The 24716-nt window shown below is 40.5% G+C and overlaps 1 protein-coding gene across 2 annotated transcripts; it reads left to right on the forward strand.

Moving 5' to 3' along the window:
* Positions 1–60: 60 nt before the first annotated feature.
* LOC123757239 (serine/threonine-protein phosphatase PP1-beta catalytic subunit) lies at positions 61–23951 on the forward strand. Of its 2 annotated transcripts, none has more exons than XM_045740746.2 (7): positions 61–301; positions 5132–5263; positions 11376–11606; positions 11891–12067; positions 12182–12333; positions 17048–17182; positions 21735–23951. In XM_045740746.2, the coding sequence occupies exons 1-7, from the start codon at positions 250–252 to the stop codon at positions 21837–21839; spliced, it is 984 nt and encodes a 327-aa protein (XP_045596702.1). In that variant the 5' UTR covers positions 61–249; the 3' UTR covers positions 21840–23951. The 2 variants fall into 2 exon arrangements, with proteins under 2 accessions (XP_045596702.1, XP_045596703.1); XM_045740747.2 differs by lacking the exon at positions 61–301 and adding an exon at positions 323–778.
* Positions 23952–24716: the final 765 nt, after the last annotated feature.

Consider the following 24716-nt stretch of genomic DNA (forward strand, 5'->3'; position numbering starts at 1 on the left):
ATTTCATAATTAGCTCTCGGTATTTATATTTTGTCCGAATCAATTACTCCCTTTGAGGATAATCGTGTGTCTGATTATTCATCTTAGACATAACTATACTATGCACTTGCAGACAGTCGATTGATATTTGGTGAGATAGTGTAAAATGCTGTGAACCGGTCTTGCCTTCTGACCAGGTTGTAAACCAGATAGACCTAATTGTGTTTTAAGTCTCGCCCAAGGATTCGAACCAGGGCGAAATTTTGCAAGATGGCCGATACAGAGCTCGACGTAGATAATTTAATTTCTCGCTTATTAGAAGGTAAGCGTGAATAGTTTCACAACTCAAACACCTCACGTTGTTTATAAACACTTCCCCTGTGTCGAAATGGGAAATATGAGCCATGCAGCCTCACGAGACCGTACAGAATGACCAGATTAGAATCTCGGGTTCGGGATGTTTTGACATGGGCTGGTCCAACCTGACCCATTCCTGCCAAACATACACGAGAAAACGGCTTAAAAACCCCAAAGCAGGTGCTCAAGTTCCTGAGGAGATATCAGTAGGATGCAAGAGAATAGCTGCGAATGACTCGCAAGTGGTGTAATGTCTGCAGGACTCCCAGAGTTGCGACAGACAGGCCACAACTTGAGTCATTCCTGAAGTGAAATTTCCTTTTTCTTAACTGCAGTACAGGTCACTCGAGTGCTCTCGGTGTCACCCTTAGGAAGTAATATTTGGTAAACGTTTACCTGAGGCTATTATGCCTATTAATATACAATGTATAGTCTTCACTAGGTACGTAGCCTGGTGTACACTACACTACTGCATTTTCTTTTATAATACAGTACTGTATTATAGACTTTTAAGTCAGGGTGTTCTAAATTGTTCTAATTCTTTCATATATTGAAAATACATATGACATACAGGTGCATGAAGTATAATATTTGGTTGTGGCGGGATGTCAGACACGCCCATACTCTCAAGACGTTCAGGTTGGCTTATTATTGAATTGTGGCCGTGCAGAATGAGAGAAAGAGAGAGAGGAGCCAAAAATTGAAGTGAGGTGTTCTACTAGGTTTATACGAGGGAAAGACATCACGGCATGATAATATGGGAAGAGTTAGTTTAGTTCATTTATTATGCACCCCATACCCATCTTGTGGGCGGTAGTGGAAAGGGTTACAGAGGCACATAATGGGCCCAGGGACTGAACCCCACAATTCATTCCGCTAAGTAAGTTACAATCATAATGAGCTAGTTACAAAATTCAGTGCACATCGTCACATTATCATCATTGGGTTCGAGACCGACCACAAGTACAGTTTCTAAATTAAGCAACTGACATATGTGGAGAGCTAGTGTCACAATTGATATGTTTATCCTGCACACCCCACCCCCCCCATCCAGTGGGCAGCACTGGATAGGTTACAACCACTTAGTTACTACCAATAGCTAGCAAACTGGGGATATTTGGCAAGACTTCTGGTAGCAGATCATTTTGAATGAAGTGTTTACACATCTCTGGTACATTTGTTATATAATTGTCTCTGAATTCACGTATCTCTTCGCACTCCATTACATAGTGACGAAGGGTGTGCAAATAATTTTGTTGACTGTTTACATTTGGTCAGGTCTACATTAGCAGACAATGAGAAATCCCGGAGATACTTGTAACCGAGTCTAAGCCGAGCAGTAGTAAGATCTAGAGGTCTGCTGATTTTGAATGGGAATAGGAATGAATGGGAATATATGGGAAGATATGATGAAAGTGCAGACGATGAGTCACAATAACGTGGCTTATTCATCATATTCATCATAAAAATATGATGAATAAACCACACACCAGAAGATGAGATGACGATGTTTCGGTCCGTCCTGAACCATTATCAAGTCGATTGTGGATGAAATGAAAATGAGAGAAATAAGGAAGGAGTATGCTATTTAATGTACAGGTATAAGGAGCAGTACGGGCCATTGACTATGATCTCGTGCAACTGTTCAAGGTGCCCGTGTGTGATGTTCAAAGGATAAACTGGAAAGTTTTTGGTGTGGGTGGGTTGCCTAGGCAATGAGATCAGTATGATGCCAATTGGTTATAGAATAATTGTAATGGGTGAACCAATTGTACAGTGGGAAATAGACCCCGAGAATTATATAAATAGTGGCCAATTAATCAGTTATAATGTATGTAGATCGCAAGATTTCTACAATGACTGTTTTTTTATGTGCCGTTTCTGCTTTGATGTTTTCGTTTTGTGGAATGTCAGGCCCACCTTGGGGTGTGTTATAAATGGTGGCTTGTACTATGGGAGATCTAGTATTAAATGGATGTAGGGGCAGTGGTTAGAATAAAGATGTATCTCTAGCAGTGGAGATCAGTAAGGACTGGCCCCCAAATAAAAATATCAACAGTGAATATTAATTGGCTACAAGACAGTGTCAGTCTAGAGGTAGATCATAGATCTCCTACACAGGAAGAATGGATACTCCTTTAAAACTAATTTACTTATTTATTAACCCCCTTAACAACCCCCCATATACATTCACACCAATAACAATAATAATAATTACTTTACCATACTATCTTACATTAAAAGCCTTGGTCCACATAAGTAGGTTACAAGGTTTACACTGAGAACAAGCTAGGGTAAAGTACTACTAGTGAAGAACCTGAAGCTTGAGGCAGCTTAGGGTAGTGAGACCACGTGGTACCCTAACACAACACTAAGGGGTACCCAAAACACTGGCAAATACTACCCCCAGGTCTACACCAATCTTGCAATCCCAGAGTAGGCACAAATATACACACAATTACTTAGTAAACTAGACATAGAAATAGGTAAGGAAGAGTAGTAGGAAGGAGGAGAGGAGGTTCTTTCCACCATGGCGCCAGCACAGAGAAGGCCGCATCCAGCGTCCTGTCCAGGGCTCCTGAGTTGTTGTGGTGCCGGGAAGAGCCTAATTGATCGTGCAGCTATACACATTAAAAATCTTCACCGATGTACAATATTGTTTACTTTACTCGTTCTAAGGATAGTTAATAATTACTACAATATTATACTTAATCCACAACAAGCTCAAGAGTCTGAATGCTTTGTGAGCAACAAGATTCGTCCTACGTTTGGCAAGGAAGATACGAACAGATACACGTCGGCAAGCGTGTCAAATATAAGGTAGTTTATTTAGCTCAATTTGACCTCTGGTTTCCAATTGAGGAACCCAGGGTCGTAACAGTGTGGAGCGGCGCTCTCTTGCCCAGATCGCCAAAGTGTTAACAACAGCAAATGAGTGATTACAATGGATATATTTCAGGCAAAATGTGTGCTAATGTGCAATTTTAAGATTTAGGCTTGTATATAGGGTTATATATACTGTACAGTATATGTCTTGTGCAAAATGCTGTGCATATTAGGGGTTTTAGGCATAGTATATACTAACTATCTAGAAATCCAATATTTTGCTTGTAACTCAATATGTATGTGTGTGTTTTTACCTAAATAAATTATGTACAGTGTAATTTTTTTCATGATGTCCGTATATTTATACAGTGAAACCTTGGTTTTCAAATTTAATCCGTTACCAGAGATGGTTCGCAAACCAAAAATTTGTAAAGTGAAATGAATTTTTCCATAAGAAATAATGTAAATTGAATTAATCCGTTCCACACACTCAAAAAAATAACTTAAAAATATATTTTATACAGAATACTACTGATATTTTTCATACACAAAACAATCCGGTATAAATATAAACCATAAATAAAATAAGTGAACATTTAATTGCACTTTACATTTACTGAGGACTTGTCGGCATACGGGAGACGGTGAGGAGGGAGGGAGGAGCGGTGTTGGTGTATGGGGAGGGGGTGGTGGTGAGACAGTCCCCTGCTCGCCTTAAATGCTTTCATATCTGCATCACTGGTTCCAGATTTTCTTTTCACACATTTCACCGTCTCTGTTATGTGGCAGCCAGTCAGAACCAGTCACTTAGTCACATGTCAATCAAGCATTCACAGTCAAGACCAGTCACAGGCAGTTATAACCAAAGGCACTCAAGCATTCACAGTTGTGATAGCAACCAGTTAGGCATTTATGGTCAGTCACGCATTCAGTCAATCAGGCATTCACTTTCAATATGGCATTAACAGTCAATCAGGCAGTCACAGTTGCAACCAGTCAGTCAGTAAACAAAAAGAGTTTAATGACAAGCACTCAGGCAGTCTGCCTCAGGATCCATCAGCTGGTAGCAAGGAAGTCCACCGTATTAATACCGTCCAGACATGGCTGGGAGGGGTACAGCTGGGGGGGACAGTGTGGGGAATGAGGGGATGGAGGTAGTGGGGAGGGTCTGGTGTGCAGGATAGGGGGTGGTCCTGGGGAGGGACGGAGGTGACCAGTTCCTGTGTTAGTCCTAGTCAGAAGGTCGGCCACTCACACCACTGCCTCTGCTACCCACCAGTCCGGCTACTCAACTGCTTACCCACTCTCACCTGCCCATCCACTCGCCCTCTATGTGTTCCTCCCTTACATGATTCTTGGGCTGGTGTTTCTGAAAGATTTTCTTCCCCCCCCCCCCCCCCCCAGCCTTACCTCATTTATGCCCTCTCCAGGCAAGTAAAATAACTTCTCCGGGCCTAGAGAAGGGCCTGACAGCTGAGTGGACAGCACTTCGGATTTGTAGTCCTGAGGTGCCGGGTCGATCCCCGGTGGAGGCGGAAACAAATAGGCAGAGTTTCTTTTACCCTGATGCTCCTGTTACCTAGCAGTAAATAGGTACCTGGGAGTTAGACAGCTGCTACGGGCTGCTTCCTGGGGGTGTGTGTAACAAAATGGAGGCCTGGTCGAGGTCCGGACCGTGGGGACGCTAAGCCCAAAAATCACCTCAAGATAACCTCAAGCCTAAACCTACAGCTAAACCACAAGAGGCAGAGACTTTTTACTCGTATTTTTGTATTTCCTGGAGACTAATTAACAATGTTTTTTGTCAAAAGAAAAAATAATTTTTTCTTAAAATTTGTTCTTGCATATCACGCGGATGTCAGCATTTAACAGTTATGTCATCTAAGAGTTAATATGTAAACATTTGTGACACAATCTCTTCTCCTATGTGTTTAAATACCCCTCTTTCTTTATTTGCTCTTATCCACAGTGCGAGGATGTCGACCAGGAAAGAGTGTACAGATGACAGAAGCAGAAGTTCGGGGCTTATGTCTCAAGTCTCGGGAAATCTTTTTGCAACAGCCTATCCTCCTTGAACTAGAGGCTCCCCTAAAAATCTGTGGTAAGTTTGGCATCACTGAACATCTGCCGAGGTAAAAAGAGTTCATTTAAAATGCATGTACAGTAGTAACTTTGGAAGAAAATGTTTATCATTAACAAATGTGAGACAATAATAAGAGACCAAGGAAATAGATGCTTCCTCTATTCATGGAAATGATCTGAAATGGATATATAGACAAGTTAGGCCAACTGGTTTATATGTTTGTGTGAAAGATTTTTTTTGTTTTGTTACCAGAGTTATGTCTTTCCTCCGTCACATCTTTGTTGCAATTGCCATGGAATGCCAATCCGAGTGTCTGCCTGGGGAGGGGGGGGGGGATCTTGGGGTGTCGCCTCCTGATTATTAATGCATCTTAATCTTTTCTTTATTATTGAAGTTATAGTATCACTCATGCTCTGACATCTCGATAATGAATATAATTTTGGATTCAATTTACTTGTTGGATAATAAGAATTATTACAGCATGTTCGTGTGTACTGTAATTTTTAAAAGTACAGATGTTTAAATTGAATATGAAGCCTGTCTTTTCTACAGGGAAACATATTGTTTTGAAAGCAAAACCATATGGAAATATTGAGGTATACCACATGTAAAATTTTAAATAGTAGTGTATATATAATTTACATAGAACATTGCTCTGATAATAGTGATAACAATTAATCATATCTTTAATCATTTGATATATTTAAAGAGTGTAATTTGTAGCTGTAGTTATCACACATCCAACAACACGAATGTGCTTTCTTCTGGTGTGGCCGTTGGTTATACAGTACTAGCTTACTCTAGTGTTAATGCCAGCTAGTCACATAGGCTCCCACCAAGGCTTAACAAGGGCCTGTATTTATATATAATTGGAAATTTTCCACAGGTCATTTATTATTGCATACACTTCTTCATTATTCATACACTTTGGGAATCTAATATTAAATTTTGATGTAATTAATGGGCTGTAGTATAATAAAGAGTTACCTGTTGTATTCACACTTCACTGCTTCCTTCATAGAGATGAATACTGTAGAAGGTAGTTTATCTAATGTGAAATTTAGTACTAAAACTTAAACATTCAATTAAAGTTAGTAACTTTACATACTCTGTACAATAACCTGCTGCAATTTGCTAGATATCTTTATACTTCTGTGCTTGCACTGTGCCCGCATAGTACAAAAGAATTGCGTCATCTTTTTACAAACAGAAGAGTTAGGGAAGTGAAGTTTGTAAGATTGGAGATCATACGACATTAAAACATACCATAGATCCCTAGGTCTATGATAAGACATTAAAACGTACCATAGACTACAAGGTCTATGATTCGACATTAAAACATACCATAGACCCCTAGGTCTATGATACGACATTAAAACATACCATAGACCCCTAGGTCTATGATACGACATTAAAACGTACCATAGACTACAAGGTCTATGATAAGTTTTAATGTTACTGTATATGATTCCCAGCAGTGGAGCCGCTACTGTTGACATTGTGTCAACGTATCATTAGCCCTATTCACAAGTTGTCTTTGTCATATTTTCACCTTCAGCCTGCTCATACACATCCTGTAACCCGTCCTCTTACAAATTATGCCGCTTTTAGTCCGTATGCACACTCAGACTAAAAAATTACACACTGTAATTCAAAATGAAATCGGCTCTCGAAAGTGACATACTGTCCCGTTTTTTTGTTTTGGGTCCTCTAGCTTAGGCTGTTACGTTAGGAGAGGAAACTTTCGAATAACGCTTTTCATGACTTTTTGAAACCTTAGAAGACCTACCTGCCCTCCTAACCTACCAGAGGACCCTTAACTTGCTGTTTTTTATAAAAAAAAAAAAAATCCAAAATTTATTTTCAATTTTTCATTTTCAAATTATGTACAGTACTGTATTCACTTGATTTAACGGCCTATATGGGACTGAACTCAGGTCGTTAAATGGGGGGATCCGCTAAATCCAGAGTTGTTAAAATGTCTGTAATATTTCAAGTAACATTCAGGCCCCTATGGTATGTTTTATATAACGAAAATTATATAAATTCCAATCTGTAAATGTGTTCCAAGTTAGTGATGTGCCGATGATTAAGCCAGGTGTCAGCTGCTGCATGGCAGATGCGTGAACACGGTCTGATCAAGTCCAGATGGGTGGAAAAATTGGTTAATTCTTTTGTATTGCAAAATATTTATCATATGCAGGCGATGAGTCACAATAACGTGGCTGAAGTATGTTGACCAGACCACACACTAGAAGTTGAAGGGACGACGACGTTTCGGTCCGTCCTGGACCATTCTCAAGTCGATTGTGAGAATGGTGACCACAATCGACTTGAGAATGGTCCAGGACGGACCGAAACGTCGTCGTCCCTTCAACTTCTAGTGTGTGGTCTGGTCAACATATTTATCATACATTTGCAGAGACCAATATTGTTGAAAAAACACATTTAATATGTTGTAATACTGTAATAAAATTGATTAACTGACTGACATTTTATGAAGCTGTGAAGATTGTCAGCATCTGTGGCGTTTATTTTGTATTATTCGGTATAATGTAGTGCAATACTGTTCATGACCATATACTCTACGAGGATTTTATCATTCACTTCATAAAACTGTACAGTATGTACACTTATTCTCAGGCTTTCACTTCACATAACAGCTAGGCCTACTACTAATTCGCACCTGAGTAATGTACTGCACTTTAATAACAAAAAATGTTGACTGACAGTTGTAATGCACTTGTACAATTTTAACATTTCTGTATTTACATTGTGTATAGTATATCTTTTTGTCAAGGCTTAATTATTCATTAACACTTACAATACTGTACTCTATCACACTTTTTACATAAATTTATATGCATTTCAATAATATTTTATATCATTGTTAGGAAATGCTGCATGGTTTGTTGATGGGAATTCAGCATTGGCGGGTTCAGCATGGCTTGTAAGGCATTCGTTGCCAGTGGATGCTGCACAGTTTGTTGATGGAAATTCAGCATCAGTGGGTGCAGCATGGCTTGTAGAGCATTCATTGCTGGTGGATGCTGCACAACTTGTTGAATTCTCAGCAGGTGCAGCATGGCTTGTAGGATGAAGATTAGATGCTTGTAGAAGTATGGTCGAGGCTGGTGGCTGCTTACCATGTGAGGGTGCGCCAATGCCAAAACAAACCCAATACTGACCCACGGTTTTATCAACCACCAGACCGGTATATGAGGCTCCAGATACTGGTCTCCAAAACCAGTCACTAGAACCAGCGTAATGCTAAATAAGAAGCCGTTAAATCGAGTGGATACTCTACGGCCTTTTTCGGCCATAGTGCATACGAGCGAGAAGCGACGTAATGTGTAAGAGGATGGATTGCATCCTGAGCCATCTTGGTCCTTGGACAAAGTTTAAGTTTTCTCTCCTTGGTTTTCTGTTGCCCCAAGTTCAAGTGTGGTCTAGAGCAGACACTTGCGAGATACTGTACCAACGCTCAGTGCGCTCAACTCACACCAACGTATCACCTGTGTACTTCTGTATATTCGACCAAATATATATATAGTATCTTAGTGTCTGTGTTTATTTGTCACCAAACTTTACGTAACAATAGAACCGTTACATTGGTTATCTCCATGATTATTTCTACAAAGCTGTGTGTTTGTTGGCCCTTGCTTATTATGGTTATCAAGTTGGGGAACTTCACTCTCTTTCAAAAGCGGGGTTTTGGTCTTTTGGTCCTGGGTGTTTTCTTCATTTTCAGCCCTCTCTCGATTGTTCCATCTGCATACACTCCCGAACTCAATCCACCAACCTCGATACGAGGTTGGTGGGGTATCGAAATTGGTAGAGTATCGAGGTTGGTGGATTGAGTTGGGGAGTGTATGCAGATGGAACAATCAAGAGTACTGCTTCACATCCTTGCGGTTTACAAGTCTTGGGGCCTTGCTGTCCTATTTTCTATTTTTTGTTTACCTTGCCATTTGTATGATTGGTTCACCCACATCTCTGATGGTCTTCTCTTGGTTAGAGTGATGTACAATCCCCAGCTCTTGTATCTCTCTCGAGAGGGGCCAAATTTTGGGCTCTTGATTCCTAATAGAGGACATATTAGAAGAGGCCTATGATATGACATGCAAGGGCCTGGCATGTATAAAATTGAGTGGAGCTTGCCAGATAGCAAGCACCAAGCAGCCATCAGAAAAAGATGTTTCATTACATTCAGTGCTGTTTTTTTTTATGTATAATGCAATATCTAATACTGTATTTGTATATTTTTGCTATTAAATACCTGTTTAAATGAATTGCTTAAAGTTTCAGCTAGCTTGTTTTCTCATGATCAAAGGAAACAATTTTTCATTGAGCTGGAGATATTAGACTGAAATGTGATTAATGCAACCCATCCTCCTGTTTAGGTAGTTTATGTTGTAATGATCATTAACATTTTCGCGCTTTAGATTAGAGATAACTCGTCGCTGTTTTTTCTTACGATTCCGCATAACAGCCTACTTTTCTCGTCAATCGAAAAAATATTTCTATAAATTCCATTTTTTAACCGAAATGGATGGGGATACTTTTGTTTTGTAGAGAATTTATTTGCGAATTTTTTGGTACCAGAATGAATATTATATCACATAAACTTCTATGAGTAAAAAAAAAAATACACAAAGTATGTTTGGGGGTGTGGCGGGCGTGTGGCAGTGGGTTCCCTTTAGCCGTTGATATATCCAACAACGTGGGAAATATTTGTATGTGTTATGTATATGTCTGTGTAGGGAATTTTACTGCGATCACTGTCATACAAATTATAAAATGTTTCAACAAGTATAAACATGACAAACATCAAACGAACGAAAACAATGCGTTCGTTTCTGCCGCGAACGCATACTGAGCGACGTGGTTCTATATTTGGCGCTTCTCTTACACATGCTTTGTACAAATGTTATACAGTTCATCTTATAGAAAATTTTATTGCGAACACATTGGTATAAAAAAAGAAATACGTACATAGAAAAGTAGGGCCAGGAAACGTATAAACTTTCCAAGCATGATTTCCCCCCTGTGTTTTCGCCAGTGCGCTCGCGGCTAACTACTCTCCACTTCACACACTCTTGCGGGTGGGCAATTACCTATATTAAACATTCATATGCATATGTCCGTGTAGATAATTTTATTGCGATTCCAATGACACCAAAATTAGCGATGTAGGACAACTGTAGGCTTCGCAACCATTAAGAGAGTGGAAACATTTTGTTGCTGTTTGGCGCTCTCGGCGAGTGATCTGCATAGTTTTTTATTTGGTGTTGATACTCCTTATGCTTGGGCGGCATTTTATAGCTATGCTCTTATAGACAATTTCATTGCGAACACAGTGATACCAAATTTAAATACGTGCGCCTTCAATTGTTGTCAGGACAGTCAAAAGAGTGTACACTTTTTCGGTCTTACCGCGTAGGCGCGCGAAGTGCCGAAAGCATCTGGGGTATTGTTTTTTTTTTGAGCGCCGAGAGCGCGAAAGTGTTAATAGTCAGAATTCGTTTGTACTTGGCTTTTAGATAGTAGTATACTGACTAGTAAGGAATTCTTTTAAAATAAATGAAACTAAAGCACAAACTTAAATATTCCTAGGCCTGGTATAGCACACACACACACACGTACTATATTAGGCTTCAGATATCGTGTATTAGGTCTAGGGAGGCTACGATAGGTTAGTTTAGTTTGTCAAAGCTACGCAAGCAAAAAATAGTTTTGCGGTTTGTCCAACTCAATAGTTCAGATTGCTACATTCTAATTTTGTTGGTCGTCGGTATATATACACAGTAGTATGGTCCTCATCATCACTAAGTACTGTACTACCAAAACAGGAGGATGGGCTGAATTATTGAGGAGTCTTCGATAAATATTAATGTAAAATTTCACATTTTCGTTGATTCTGCATGGAGAGCACTGAAATAACTTTTGTGGATTAAAATAAATATTTTTTAAATATATATAGTACCTGTACTATAATGTTCATTATGTTGTTACCTTTTATTTGAACGTACATAACTCTCACAAGCGAAGTGGCGAGAAACACATTCATAACCAGTTTCCAGCAAACTTCAGTACAGTATAAAAATAATGTATACACCTGGCTTCACAGGTGATATCCACGGACAGTACACAGACCTGCTGCGGCTGTTTGAATATGGCAGCTTCCCTCCAGAGTCCAACTACCTGTTCCTCGGAGATTACGTAGATCGCGGCAAGCAGTCACTTGAAACTATCTGCCTTCTACTGGCTTACAAGATCAAGTATCCAGAGAACTTCTTCCTGTTAAGAGGCAACCATGAGTGTGCATCAATCAACAGAATTTATGGTTTCTTTGATGAGTGTGAGTGCCTAGTTAATTGTGGATTAGTTTAAGTGCGGTGAAAATATATTGATGTATTTTTAACAGCCTTTGAGTTTTGTTTTTCATGATTAAATGTTCAATCAAACTTGTAAGATTATTACTGCCTGATCAAAAGGAGTTGAAGCTTTTTATAATTAACTCCTTTTAGTTAGATAATTAGAGGTGATTTTTTGCTGCTGATTGTCAGTTAATTTTTTTTTTTTTTTATGCTGGACATATTATGTCATGAGCAAGTATTTTACTCAGTAATTCACAATTGCCAGGTCGACGAAGGTACGGAACGAAACTCTGGAAGACATTCACAGACTGCTTCAATTGTCTTCCCATTGCTGCCATTATTGATGAAAAGATATTCTGCTGCCATGGAGGCTTGAGCCCTGACCTTCAGAGCATGGAACAGATCCGTCGTATCATGCGGCCCACCGACGTACCTGACACTGGTACGTAAATTATTTACCCCAAACCTTTAGCTTTGAATAGGCATATCATTTAAACGCAAACTATTTAGCTATTTAGCCATTGTTGTTCAAGTCACTTCTCTCTTCCTTATGCAGGTCTACTGTGTGACCTATTATGGTCAGACCCTGACAAAGACGTGCAAGGCTGGGGCGAGAATGATCGTGGCGTTTCATTCACATTTGGCGCTGATGTTGTCAGTAAATTCTTGAATCGTCATGACTTGGATTTAATATGCAGAGCGCATCAAGTAAGGATGTACATGGCTTGGTAAACATATAAAATTAAGAAATGCATTATTGAAAAAGTTCCTGATGCAAGTATTGCACGTGGAAATATTTGTCATAAAAAGTTATTTGGAAAAGTTGTACTTGAATTACCCTCTTGTAAGGTCAAGTTAAACTGCTATAATTGATTCCATTCAATTACTGTATAATAAAAATTAGATATTGAGAAGGGAATATACATTAGTTTTAGTTGTGCTGCAATACAGGGTGTGTTAAGCAATACTGTATTACAGAATAAGACAAGAATTTTCTTTTACCATTTTATTTTCTGTTGGGATCCCCTTCAGCTACCTGGAGCTACCGGGCTAATATGCAATTCATTAGACCAGGGCATTAGTCACAGGAGTTCAGTCTACCGGGGACCATGAGCCAGAACCTGACCCCCCTCAGAGAGGCACAGGGAGCATTGGCCCTGGAAAACCCACCCATTGTTATCGACCAGGGTTAGGCACCCAGAAAGGTATGCATAACAAAACAGAACCCCCACATAGTAAGAAAATTGCAACCGAAAACTGAACAGAAAGGCAGAACTTCCTCCAATCCCATGGAAGCAATCAAACAAGCAAATGTTACACCCCACTGCCACGACGTTCATCCACGCAGCACCCCTGGACCCCCCCCCCCCCTTTGCACTGGCGACCTAGCCATTTTAGTTCATCAGCTAATGCAATCTCTGTTCATTTCCCTGTCCATAGAATGGACGGTCGACGCCGACTCCTTCAGTTGACTCTGCCAGACATACGGGCTCCCGGAGGTGGACCTCTTCGTGTCGGCTTGGTCAAGGCGTTTCCCGATACATGTGGCCCCCTTCCCTGACTGCAGAGCTTTCGCAGTGGACGCCTTTCAGCAGGACTGGTCAAGGTGGGGGTTACCTGTACCTCTTTCCCCCCCAGTCCAATTGTTGCTTCAGGTTCTGGCTCACTTGGAGTCTTACCACGATAGAGTAGGGGCCACTTGGCCCCTTGGTGGCCGGCCCAGCCTTGGTTTCAGGCGCTGCTTGCTCGGTGTCCGAACCGGGGCATTTTCCGTGGCTCCGCCTCTTCCAGCAGATCTGACAAGTCCGATGTATGGCTGGTTCGGTCTTCTCCTCCGCTCTTCACGTCTGGTCCTTTTGACATGGGCTTATTACCATTTGTATGGTGATCGGGTGACTTCGTTGATGGTGTCCCACCTGAGAGCTTCGTCTCAGTGGTATAAAATTTCCTGGTGTTCTTTTTGCCATTTTCTCTCATCGTAGGTTGTCTTCTATTTCTGACTGGGCTGTCTTGTCCTTTTTGTCTTGCCCCCCTTTTTCAGTACAGTACTGTCATTTAATGCCTAATACTGTCGTCTCGTATTGTGCGGCGTTGGCAGAGCCGCTGCAGCTTGCATCCAGGGTGGACATCGCTTCTGCCCCGTTCCATAAGCTTTCTCGTGCTTTGTTTTACCTCGGGCCTGCTCAGGCGCCGCCAGAGCCGTCATGGTCCTTGAACAGGGTGCTGTCTCTCCTATCTCTCTTTCTCCTCGGGTGCGTGGTGGCCCCTTCGGTTCAAGTTTGTTTTTCCAAAGCTCTATTTTTGTTGGCATTGACTTTTGGGGGTCAAGTCGGTGAGCATCATACTCTCCTCCGGCGCAGAGGTTTCTGCTCCTTCAGTCATGGTGGTTGGTTTGTTTGGTTACAGCCTTTTTCCTCTTTTCTGACGAAGAATGAGGCGGCTACTTTCTGAAGATGGGTCATAGATGCTTGATTGGTCAGGCAGGGGTGCATCATGTGTTGTGTCCAGTTGTGGCTCTTCGTCGTTACCTGCGAGCCTCTTCTTCTGGCCAGCTCCAGGTAGCTGCCCATTAATTAGTCAACATTCATGGTCCTGGGATTTTGCTTTGGGTCACAGGTTGCAGCCAGTCGTCTCACCTTTAAGTTGAGGAGCTTGTGGCGGCTGCCTCCCGGGTAAGTCCCTCTCTTTCTTATCTTTGGTTATCTCGCTCCAGGGAGCCGAGAAAACCAGCATTGAATGTAATGAATCCCCATTTTCTGAGTGAGCCTCGGAATCTCCATGGCACCCTCCTTCCCTTTGGTTGGTAGTTTTTGCATTGTTTTGATATTCAGTGTCCGAACTAGAATGACTGGGTTGCCGGCACGGGAGGGTGGTTCGCCACCCGCCACCTCTGCTAGAGGCAGAGGTTGTGTGCTCTGGCTCCAGTGGTCTTTCAGCACTGTGCTTCGAGTGTGGTGGCTGTCTTCCAGGGGTGTGAGAGCCAGGAGTTATTCTACAGTACTCGGGCTGCATGCGCCTAGGGTTACCTTCCCTAGGGTCCCTGTAAGTACTGGTTCTGCCTCTGTTGGGCTGTTTAAGTGCTCAGTTTTTTGGCCCCCCTTTGGGTGCTTCAGTGTTTTGTCTCCCTGATTTACCTTAGGATTAACTTAACTTAGGAGTCTCCCAGGTCGTCCGCAGGATTATTAGGGCTAGCCTGCCTGCGGTCTATCCCCGTGCTCATGACGTTCGCAAGTTCGCTGCTCTTGCCGCCGTCCTTGGCAACATGTCCTGGGCTGACACTCGGGTGCAGGGATTTTGGTGGTCGAACAGGGTCCTTAGTGCTCGTTATCTCGTGAACTTTCCTGGGCCTAGTCAGGCCTGTGTCGCGTTGGGTCGGCGGTTGCAGACAGTTGTCTCGACTTCGAGTTGAGGAGTGAGCAGCGTTCGCCTCCCAGGTAAGTCCCTCTAATTTTTCCCTCTGTGGGTAGATCGCTCTGGGAAGCCGAAGGGGCTCTCCCCCAAAAAACCAGTGTTGAATGTAATGAAACACCATTTTCTGGGTGAGACCTGGAGGCTCCCCGGCATCCCTGCAGTCGGCGGTTTTTCAGGTGTTTAGACATCCAGCCTCAGAAACTAGGGTGGATAGCCAGCATGGGGTCTGGGGCTGCCCCTTCCCCCTCCCGGGGAGGGGGGAGCTGCACAGACAGCAGCGTGGCGATGTGTGACGTCATGCTCGTTTGCTCGTTTCTTTTAGGGGAGTTCTATCCACTTGTTCGGCTTTTGGTAGCAAAATTTTCACCAGAATAGGGGTTTGTTTTGGGATGCTTACCTTTCTGGGTGCCTGATCCGGTCGATGGCAGACATAGAATGCTTCCAACCACACGAGGGTTTCTATAGACCATTGCTCCCCATGCCTCTCTGAGGGGGCCAGGGTCTGGCTCGTGGTCCCCGGTAGACCTACAGAACTCCATTACACATGACTGATGCCAAAGTCTGACATTAACATATCAGCCTAGTAAGCTCCGGGGAGCCTCCTGGTCTCCCAGAAAATGGCGTTTCATTACATTCAATGCTGGTTTTTTATAGTCATTTGAGCTCTCTTGCTTTGAGTACAACAATAAATTGTATTATATTGTACTCTGTATCTTTGATCCCTTGCTTCATCTTAGAATTTCTTCATTGGAAATTATCTTGACAGTGTACAGCCATTCAAAGCAGTTTCCTAAGCATTTGACAAAGTTTTCACTTGCTTATTTAGTAATCCCCTACTCAAAGCAATGGGAACTTGCTTCCAGTGAGACACAAGATTGCGTGAAAATGTGCATACTTTATTCAGCAAGCATCGTTAAGCTATACAGTACCTTACCTGTAGTTAAAAGAAATGTTGAAAATACAGAAGGGTGTAATTAAACATAAAGGTAGATAATAAGGGAATAACAAATATACTAAAGAATAGAGAATAACTAATATGGGGGACATTAAACAAACCATGGGGTTTGTGGTTCAAACAAGGGGCCAGATTCACGAAAGCACTTGCGCAAACACTTACGAACCTGTACATCTTTTCTCAATCTTTGACGGCTTTGTTTCCAATTATTAAACAGTTAATGAGCTCCGAAGCACCAGGAGGCTGTTTTTAACAATAACAACAGTTGAATGGGAAGTTTTCATGCTTGTAAACTGTTTAATAAATGTAACCAAAGCCATCAAAGATTGAGGAAAGGTGTACACGCTCGTAAGTGCTTTTGTGAATCTGGCCCAAGGCTATTAGAAAATAGTGGCCAGCAGGTAAAGGGGCTGTGAAACACTATTTAAAGTTAAGAAAATGTGCTCGGCTTTGGAGAGGTGGTGCACCGTGTTTATAGTAAAGGAAATAGAAGCCACGTTGCAAGAAATAATTTGATCTCGACTTGTTCTGAAATTGGCACATTTGTGGGGTGACCAGTGCCAGCTGGTTTACTGTGCAGTATTTTGTTTTAAGTTTGATATCTAGACCGCTTGGTTTAGGTGTTGCATCACACAAGTTCGGTAGTGCTGGCACACAAATATCCTGGTTCTGAATTCTGTATGAATTAGTATGTTTTAGGTGTAATATTACAAATTTAAGATATTTAGTATATACTGTAATTTGGTGTGTCGTTATCGCTGTACTTGTTCAGAAGCTCTGTTGGGGTACTAAATGTACACCAACAGGGCTTCCTAATAATTAATTAATGACTCAAAGTAAATATTAAATTACTGTACTGTACTTAATTTTGTAATTTTATACCCAAAACTTATTACAGTACAGTAATTCATACGAAGCCTAGAATTAGGATATTCAGTTTGTTTTGAGTCATCAGTGATGAGCTATAAGTAATGGTTAATGCAATTACTTCTTGTAGCATGTTAAAGATAGCAGGTACTTTGTGTGGGGTACTTTGATCACTATTCATTTTTGCAGGTTGTTGAAGATGGCTACGAGTTCTTTGCTAAGAGGCAGTTGGTCACATTGTTCTCGGCCCCAAATTACTGTGGGGAGTTTGATAATGCTGGAGGGATGATGTCTGTAGATGAAACATTGCTCTGCTCCTTTCAGGTAAAATATCAACTTGGCTTCCTCTAGTCCTGCTAAATGTTGAGTGATTACATCGGAAATCATAATGGTGTAATATTTAAAGTTAATTCGTGTACATGAATATCGGAGAAGATGTCACTTTCCAAAAATTGTATATCATAGTCTTGTCAACTGGAGAGGAATGTTCAAACCACCACCATGAAGTTTTCTTTATAGGCTTACTCTCTCTCTCTCTCTCCTTTTTTTTTTTTTTTTTTTTTCTGAAACTTTCCAGCTCTAGCACTTTGACTTTGCTCAAATAGGTCTTGATTTTGTAGGCAAATTGTGTTGTAATACTAATGCCGACTCTAGCCTTATGAGTCACGACCTTGCCACCTTAAAAATGGTATTACTCTAACTCCTTTTCTTACAGGTGTATCCTCAAACTATACAAAGAGTACTCTGCTTCCAACATAACGATAATGGGGTACAGAATTATAAACAATGTAAGCTAACTATTTTGTGAAGCATACACAAGGGTATGATTGAGTCACCACAGGGCTCTATGCACTGTAGACAAACAGTTGAAGCACACTGTTGCATAAATGTGTACTGGCACATAGCATTTATTTATTTTTGTATACAAATGTTATGAATCTTGGAAAATTTACAGAATGGGACCAGGTGAGAATATTTTCAGTAATACAGTGAGTGAGTTTTGGATGAAAAGACTGTTGTTACTTGCCAAGGAGAAATGCAATACATAAAATAATACAGTAAGCCCTGGATGTTTCTGTGCTGAGGCTTCCCCTTGAATATTCCCTGAACCAGAGCCCTTATGGTCCACCACCTTAGACTTGTATTCCTAGGTAAGATCTCAATTTGACCTTGATCCCTGCCATGACATTGCAAATAGTGTTGCTAGGGAAATTAGGGAAAAAAGGCTGGCGAGGCTTAACCCTTGGGAGGCGGTTGGGATTATAGCCTGCAACACTGCTAGGTGCAAGAAAAATAAATCAGATTTTGTTTTGTCTTCTAAGCTCGTTAAAATGTGCTCCCCGATCACGGGAAAAATAATACAAATATCGTACGTGATATATTTTGGCCGCAATTGGGGCAAGGAAGTCTGGCAAAGTTGAGGTGTTGACAGGGTACACATCACGCAGCGGTCTGCTCCACCCATGTTGTCAGGTGGGAGTTGCCACATATTATTACTATACCTAATTATTTAAATTTATCATATTGATTGATTTTTTTTTTTTACATTATTATTCAATAGTGTGTAGTGTGATATATTTATATAATAAAATGTGTGAATCATCTCTGTACTCAAAAGTATGGAGTGCATATTAGTGATTCAATTATTGTATTCATAAAACAACAACCAAATAGTTTTGCTGTTATTATACTATATACACACACATTATATATAAGTATCTGCATGTTTTGTTCACCATAACGAACCATTAAGTTGGTATGGTGAGTCCAAACAACAAGAGTGGGCACCACACCAGCCAACAGATGCCACTTCCTTCCCACCCTCCTTCACCAACACCTCACCTGCCAACATTCCTCCTCCCACCATACTGTTTTTGCTGTTATTACACTATAGTAGTAGGCATCCATCAATCCCGTGGGGTTATGCAGTTGTGCCCTGGGTGTCTAGTTGGATGCAGCGCCTGCTGTGGCTGTGAAGGCCAATAAAAAATAATGAGCCATTGCCAAGGCGATGCTGGAGTGTCCTCTCCAGGGCACAGGCCTGGGCAGTAATTATGAGGACCAGCTGTTGCCCATGCAGCAGATCCACCCTCTCCACGCCACCGATGTGATCCAAGGGAAGGGCAGACGCCGATACGCTTGGCACCAGTGTCGTCGCAGGAGTTGCCAGAATGTAGCTGTAAACAGCTGCAAACGGCCTTAGGGACTCCGACTCCGGAATTTCCTCAGGGTTGACTCCCGAAGTCTTTCCCATGAGTGGATTTAGCCGCAAGACAGCAGAGGTTTGAATTCGGGGTTTTCCTTCCCCTAAATGAGCTGCCTTCCCAGGCTAATGAGTCCCATCTGCCCGAAGCAACTGGTTTTAAGGCACCAGAGGCCCACCTTCACCCCTTCTCCTGTTGGTAGAAGCAGTTCCGCCAGGCCTAGAGGCTAAGCCACACGTGCAGGCCAGAAGCTGGACTTGGTTGTCAGAGGCTATTTGAGATGCACGCTTCAGGGGCACTTTACAGGCTGTGGGGAGCTTATCTCTACAACCCTTTCCCTGGCTATAACAACCCTTGGAACAAAAAAATTAATAAGGGGAAAGAAACTCTACCCATTTGTTTGTGCATCCACCAGGAATCGAACTCGAGCACTTAAGACTTTGACCTGCGAGCGTTGCATACTGGGTTTTCTGCCCGCAGCCAAAAGTGTATTGGGCTTGACCTGTGGACTGTGAGGCCGCGGAGGACACTTCCCTCACCTGGACTACTGCGGCTCCTATATTTTTTTTATTACACTATATACACACATTATATATAAGTATCTACATGTGTGTTCGCCATAATGAACCACTAAGTTGGTATGGTGAGTTCAAACAACAAGAGTGGGCTACCAAACCCAGCCAGCCCTCCCTCCCTCCCACCTTCAACACCTTACTCGCCAACATTCCTTCTCCCACCATACTGTTTGTGGTTTTATTACATTATATACACACAAATTATATATGTATATGGTTTTATTACATTATATACACACAAATTATATATGTATATGGTTTTATTACATTATATACACACAAATTATATATGTATATCTACATGTTTTATTCACCATAATTGTACAGCTAAGCTGGTATGGTGTCCAAACAACATAGTGGCCAGTAGACAACGCTACCTTCCTCCATCACCAACACCTCCCTCACCAAATTGACTCCTCCCAACATACTCCTTTTGCTGTTATTACACTATATATACACACATTATATATAAATATCTACATTTGTGGTCACCATAGTGAACCACTAAGCTGGTATGATGAGTCTAGACAATAACAGGTTGCCACACAGAGTCAGCAGACGACACCACCTCTCCCTCCCTCCTCGCCAAGATTACTCCTCCCACCATACTACGCACATCATTAATTCTCACCACAATCCTGCTGCTATCTGAATCTGGTCACATTTACAGGTCACAAAATCCTGTAAATGAAGAATTTTCCACAAGTTTATTTTGTAGAGGAACATGAAAAGTCGTTTGAAGATTGTGTGGATGAAACAATGGCAGTGTGCAGTGAACATCTTGAACTGCATTGTGTTCACTTACATCTGAACATTGTACACAGTCTTTATCACAGTCAGGCTCTTCTGTAATACTATCAAGGCAAAATAATACCAGTTACATATATATTTTGACATTTTAGGTGATGCTGTGGTAACAAACTGAACGGCAGTGCTGTTAGCTCATGCTGCATATGCCAGCCTTGGTTGCTTACTCAGTAATGAGGATTTCACGCCCAGGAATGATGGCCACGATTTTTTTTTAAATGTCGTCTGTTTACAAGTGCCCTGAGAAAGCTGATGTGAAACCTGTGTAGCCGTGGGACTTGTAAATCTTATGCGGTACTTCCAACCATACATAGCTGTGGTGCGCCGTTCCACAATAGTTATTCACCCCAGCTATAAATGTATTGTGCCCTTTAAGGGTTAAATCTTGCATGGTATTCTCAGTCATGTATTCTCAGCAAGGTACAGACACAGAAGCTGTGTCTGTACCTTGCATCATGCAGGTGAACATTCGATCCCCCGACAGTCCGAAGGGTTGGACTCGACAAGCACCTTGAAAGGATGCCTGATTAATCAGGCTGTGACACGTATGTCAGGCTGCAAGCAGCCACAACGAACAGCCCGATTGATCAAACCAGGCAAACATTAATTGGTAACAAAGAATATGAAATACTGCACTGCTTACAACTGGTTTGGAAGCTGTGCTCTCTGCCAGCACCTGTCACCACAGGTGTTGGATTAGTCTAGGGTTATTTCAAATGAACATGTTTGTTGATTGTCTTTCTTTTGTTCCACACGAGCATGGTGTTGAATTTAAGGTAATATTTTGACAGCTAGAGCACTGGAAAAATACATAATACATGGAATTATGCACTAAATAGCCATAACATGTCACAAAAAAGTTCCAAACATTGCTAACAGAAATAGTGATACAAAATTTAAAAAATTAAACCAAAATATTGTAATTGTACACGTATAGAAATTAACAATAACTTAATTATAGAAATTAACAGTTGCAAGGTAACATGCAACTGATGACACGTTGCAATAGATAAATGCCATCATGCTGACGGACATAAAGGCTAAATTGCAAGGATTCTGAATCGGGAATCTTGTCTAGGACTTTGGAGTTAGATAGATAGTACTAAATTGTCTAGTATAAAGCAATAACCTGGTGAGTTATGCAACACACATGTATTGTAGTGGTGACAGAAACAGACAACAAAATTGCAAGGTCTCTGCATGTGGAAGCTTGTCTGGGATTTGGGAATTAGAATGGTAGCATTAGACATTATAAAGCAATAATCTTGACATTTTCTTCCCAACCATCAGATCTTAAAACCATCAGAGAAGAAGGCGAAGTACCAATACAGTGGACTAGCCCAAAACCGTCCCAACCCTCCTAATCGGCAACAACGGCCGCAGCAGAAAAAATAGTTTGGGTGTCGAAAATAAGAGGTGAGCCTAAGTGGTGTTTGTAATAGCAGCAGTGGCAGTGGTTGCAATTGACGTTTCGTCACTTGCGTCGAATGGCTGCTTTCTCAGTACAGTACACGATAAAAACGACAGCAGTCCTCTCTAAACAAGATGCTCATCGTCTAAGAGGGCCTTACCTTTATATTGGAGCGGTCACTGAAGATAGACTATAGAAGCAAAATATTTTCCTCAGTAGTATTATAAGTGGCAGATAATCAGTAGTGTGATGTTAACAATACTGGTAATTTGCGCAGATTTATAAAATGATTGACGTTGCATTTATGTAATGTAATCGTAGGTAAAGAAAAAGTCTCAGTATTGGGTGTTGCAACAGTCTTGATTGTATTTTTCTCTCATTCCTTTCCCCAAGCATGAGTTTTTTTGATAGCGCTGTTCTTAGTTTTTTTTGGAAATAACTATTAAAAGATTAAGTTTGAAAATAATTACAATTTAGATGACGATACTATTGACTAACCATCTAAACTTGTCTATATATACATTATTTTTCCAAAGTATGATACAATATTTCTAAGGCTAGTCCAGATGCAGTCATAGAGTGAATGACTCATTACATATGTGCAAAGTTAGGCATTCATATTCTGATGGGGGGCTCACAGCCGTTCAGGCCAGTTCTGACTCTTTAAACCCATATTTAGTAGTACACAAGAGTCAAGAAACACAGCCCTGATAACATGCTATCAGATGCACTCTTAGCATGTTCCAGCTTTTCACAGCATCTCTGTAGTATTGAGTGTCAATGAGATTGCTAAAGCCTGGAATATGCTATTGATGATACTTTAGTTAGCATCATTGTCTTATGAGTGCTTTGCTTCTTGTGTGTGTGTATGTATGTGTGTGTGTGTGTGTGTGTGTGTGTGTGCGCGCGCGCGCGCTACTAATGGGTCTCCAAGACCCATACGTGTGTCTATGGCTCAATTCTGAAATCTGGCATGAGATCGGCCTTTTTTTCCATGTAGTACAGTTGGTTAATTGCAATTTGATGATATTCTTCAGTTCTGGAGTTATTTTATACTTAATAATGTTCATGCATGATATTTTCATTTTGTCAGATGAGTGGCTTTTCTTACATCTCTGGTCCATATTGGCTTGATAAAAATTAAGCATTGATCATGTTTTCAGTCCAGTTAGTTTACTGCTACTCAATCTGTTCTGAAATAGTTTTATTGTATAATTGGGGGATCTCATGCAGCATTGTGGAATGTGGGCCCTGGAAAGAGAAGTCTTGTCTTCCCCCTGTATTATTTTTCCTGATGCATATGTTGTAGAATTGCCAAGATTGAGTTGTTGCCTTGTTCCAGCAGTGGTCATACAGTATATCATGCCATCATATGCAAATTGGTGATTTAACTTGGACTCTAGGGACAAAAATGAATCTGTTGATTCTTACCTTGCACCACCGATCTATGCACCAGTAAGCTGAATAATATCAGACGAAAACCGTGTTGAAAATTCTTAAAGGTGCCGAAATTACAATCCACAGTATTTATCACGTGCTAAGAAGCTTATCTTCAATAGCTTTTGTTGAGAGGCACATTTTACAGGTCATAAATTTTATGAGAAAAAGTATTTCTTTAGGTATATATGTGTGTGTGCGTGCAATCCTAAAATTCCTTTATGTAATGTAATGGCATGTGCATTTTTAACCATATGCTAAACTTTCTCGAATGAAAACCAGTGTGAAGAGTGTTCTCCTCATCTGGGAAATTTTCATATGGTACTTAGTCTAGACTTGGGTTTATGTTATTCCCTATGTCAGTGATGTTACTACAGTTAAACAAACAAAACAAAAAAAAAGCTATTATTCTCATGCATGTGTGTTGCAAGGAGAAATAGTCCTTCCACACGTAATTATATCTTGTTTTCAGTTTTAGACAGTTTGTAGTGGGTGAAGGCTGGAACTTGGCAAAAATGTGAAAAAAAAAAAACAAATCAAAAAATTTATTTATTGCACAAACAGTGTTGAATTAGATAGCAGTTCCACCTCATAAAAGATATGTGCCTCATGTAGTTACCTATCAGACTGAATATGTCTTTCAATAAAATTACAAAGTAGTCAAATTTATTAATATATATATATAAATATTTATATATATATATATAATATATATATATATATATAATATATATATATATATAATATATATATATATATATATATATATATATATATATATATATATATATATATATATATATCTATATATATTATTGTATATTATAGTTCATACTAATCACTATTTGGGGTTCATTATAAAACATATATCATTTGTTATTAATTGGTATCTCCATTTCTACACTATCCAGAGTAAATACTATACACATTCTTGAGTTCAAACTATTAAGAGCAGTGTCCACCCAATTTGAGTTTCACTACAAAAACACGGTAAGCAGTGATTTTAGTCCTGTCATACAAAAAAAAAAATATTTATTAATTATTTTCTTAGTGAAAAGTCTTGTGAAAGTTTAAGGGGGAAACATCCATCCGGCCCCGTAAGGGTGTTCAAGTGAGGATGCATTTGAAGATATCCAACGTTCTTCCAGAAGCAACACATCTTGTAAATAAAGAATAGTAAAACACTGAAAGGTAAAATATAATATAATTTTGATCATAATAATAGTAATAAAAATTTACACATAAGAAATGCATTAGTGTGTATAAAGGAATATATATATATATATATATATATATATATATATATATATAATCTAAAATCTAAAATATACACACTGATCCAAGTATGCGGAAAAACCACATGTGAAAAATAGAGAATGCTAAACGCGTTTTCGGCTCAATTCGTCTTCATCAGAGCCTTTTAG

The sequence above is a fragment of the Procambarus clarkii genome, chromosome 13 (genome assembly GCF_040958095.1).
Source record: "Procambarus clarkii isolate CNS0578487 chromosome 13, FALCON_Pclarkii_2.0, whole genome shotgun sequence".
In the NCBI taxonomy this organism is placed as follows: domain Eukaryota; kingdom Metazoa; phylum Arthropoda; class Malacostraca; order Decapoda; family Cambaridae; genus Procambarus; species Procambarus clarkii.

Bases quoted from the DNA above. Each gene is read 5' to 3' on its own strand.
- LOC123757239 (XM_045740746.2), top strand. From the start codon at position 250: ATGGCCGATACAGAGCTCGACGTAGATAATTTAATTTCTCGCTTATTA. The intron at 302-5,131 runs GTAAGCGTGAAT...TCTTATCCACAG, and splicing joins AATTTCTCGCTTATTAGAAG to TGCGAGGATGTCGACCAGGA. The intron at 17,183-21,734 runs GTAAAATATCAA...CCCAACCATCAG, and splicing joins CATTGCTCTGCTCCTTTCAG to ATCTTAAAACCATCAGAGAA.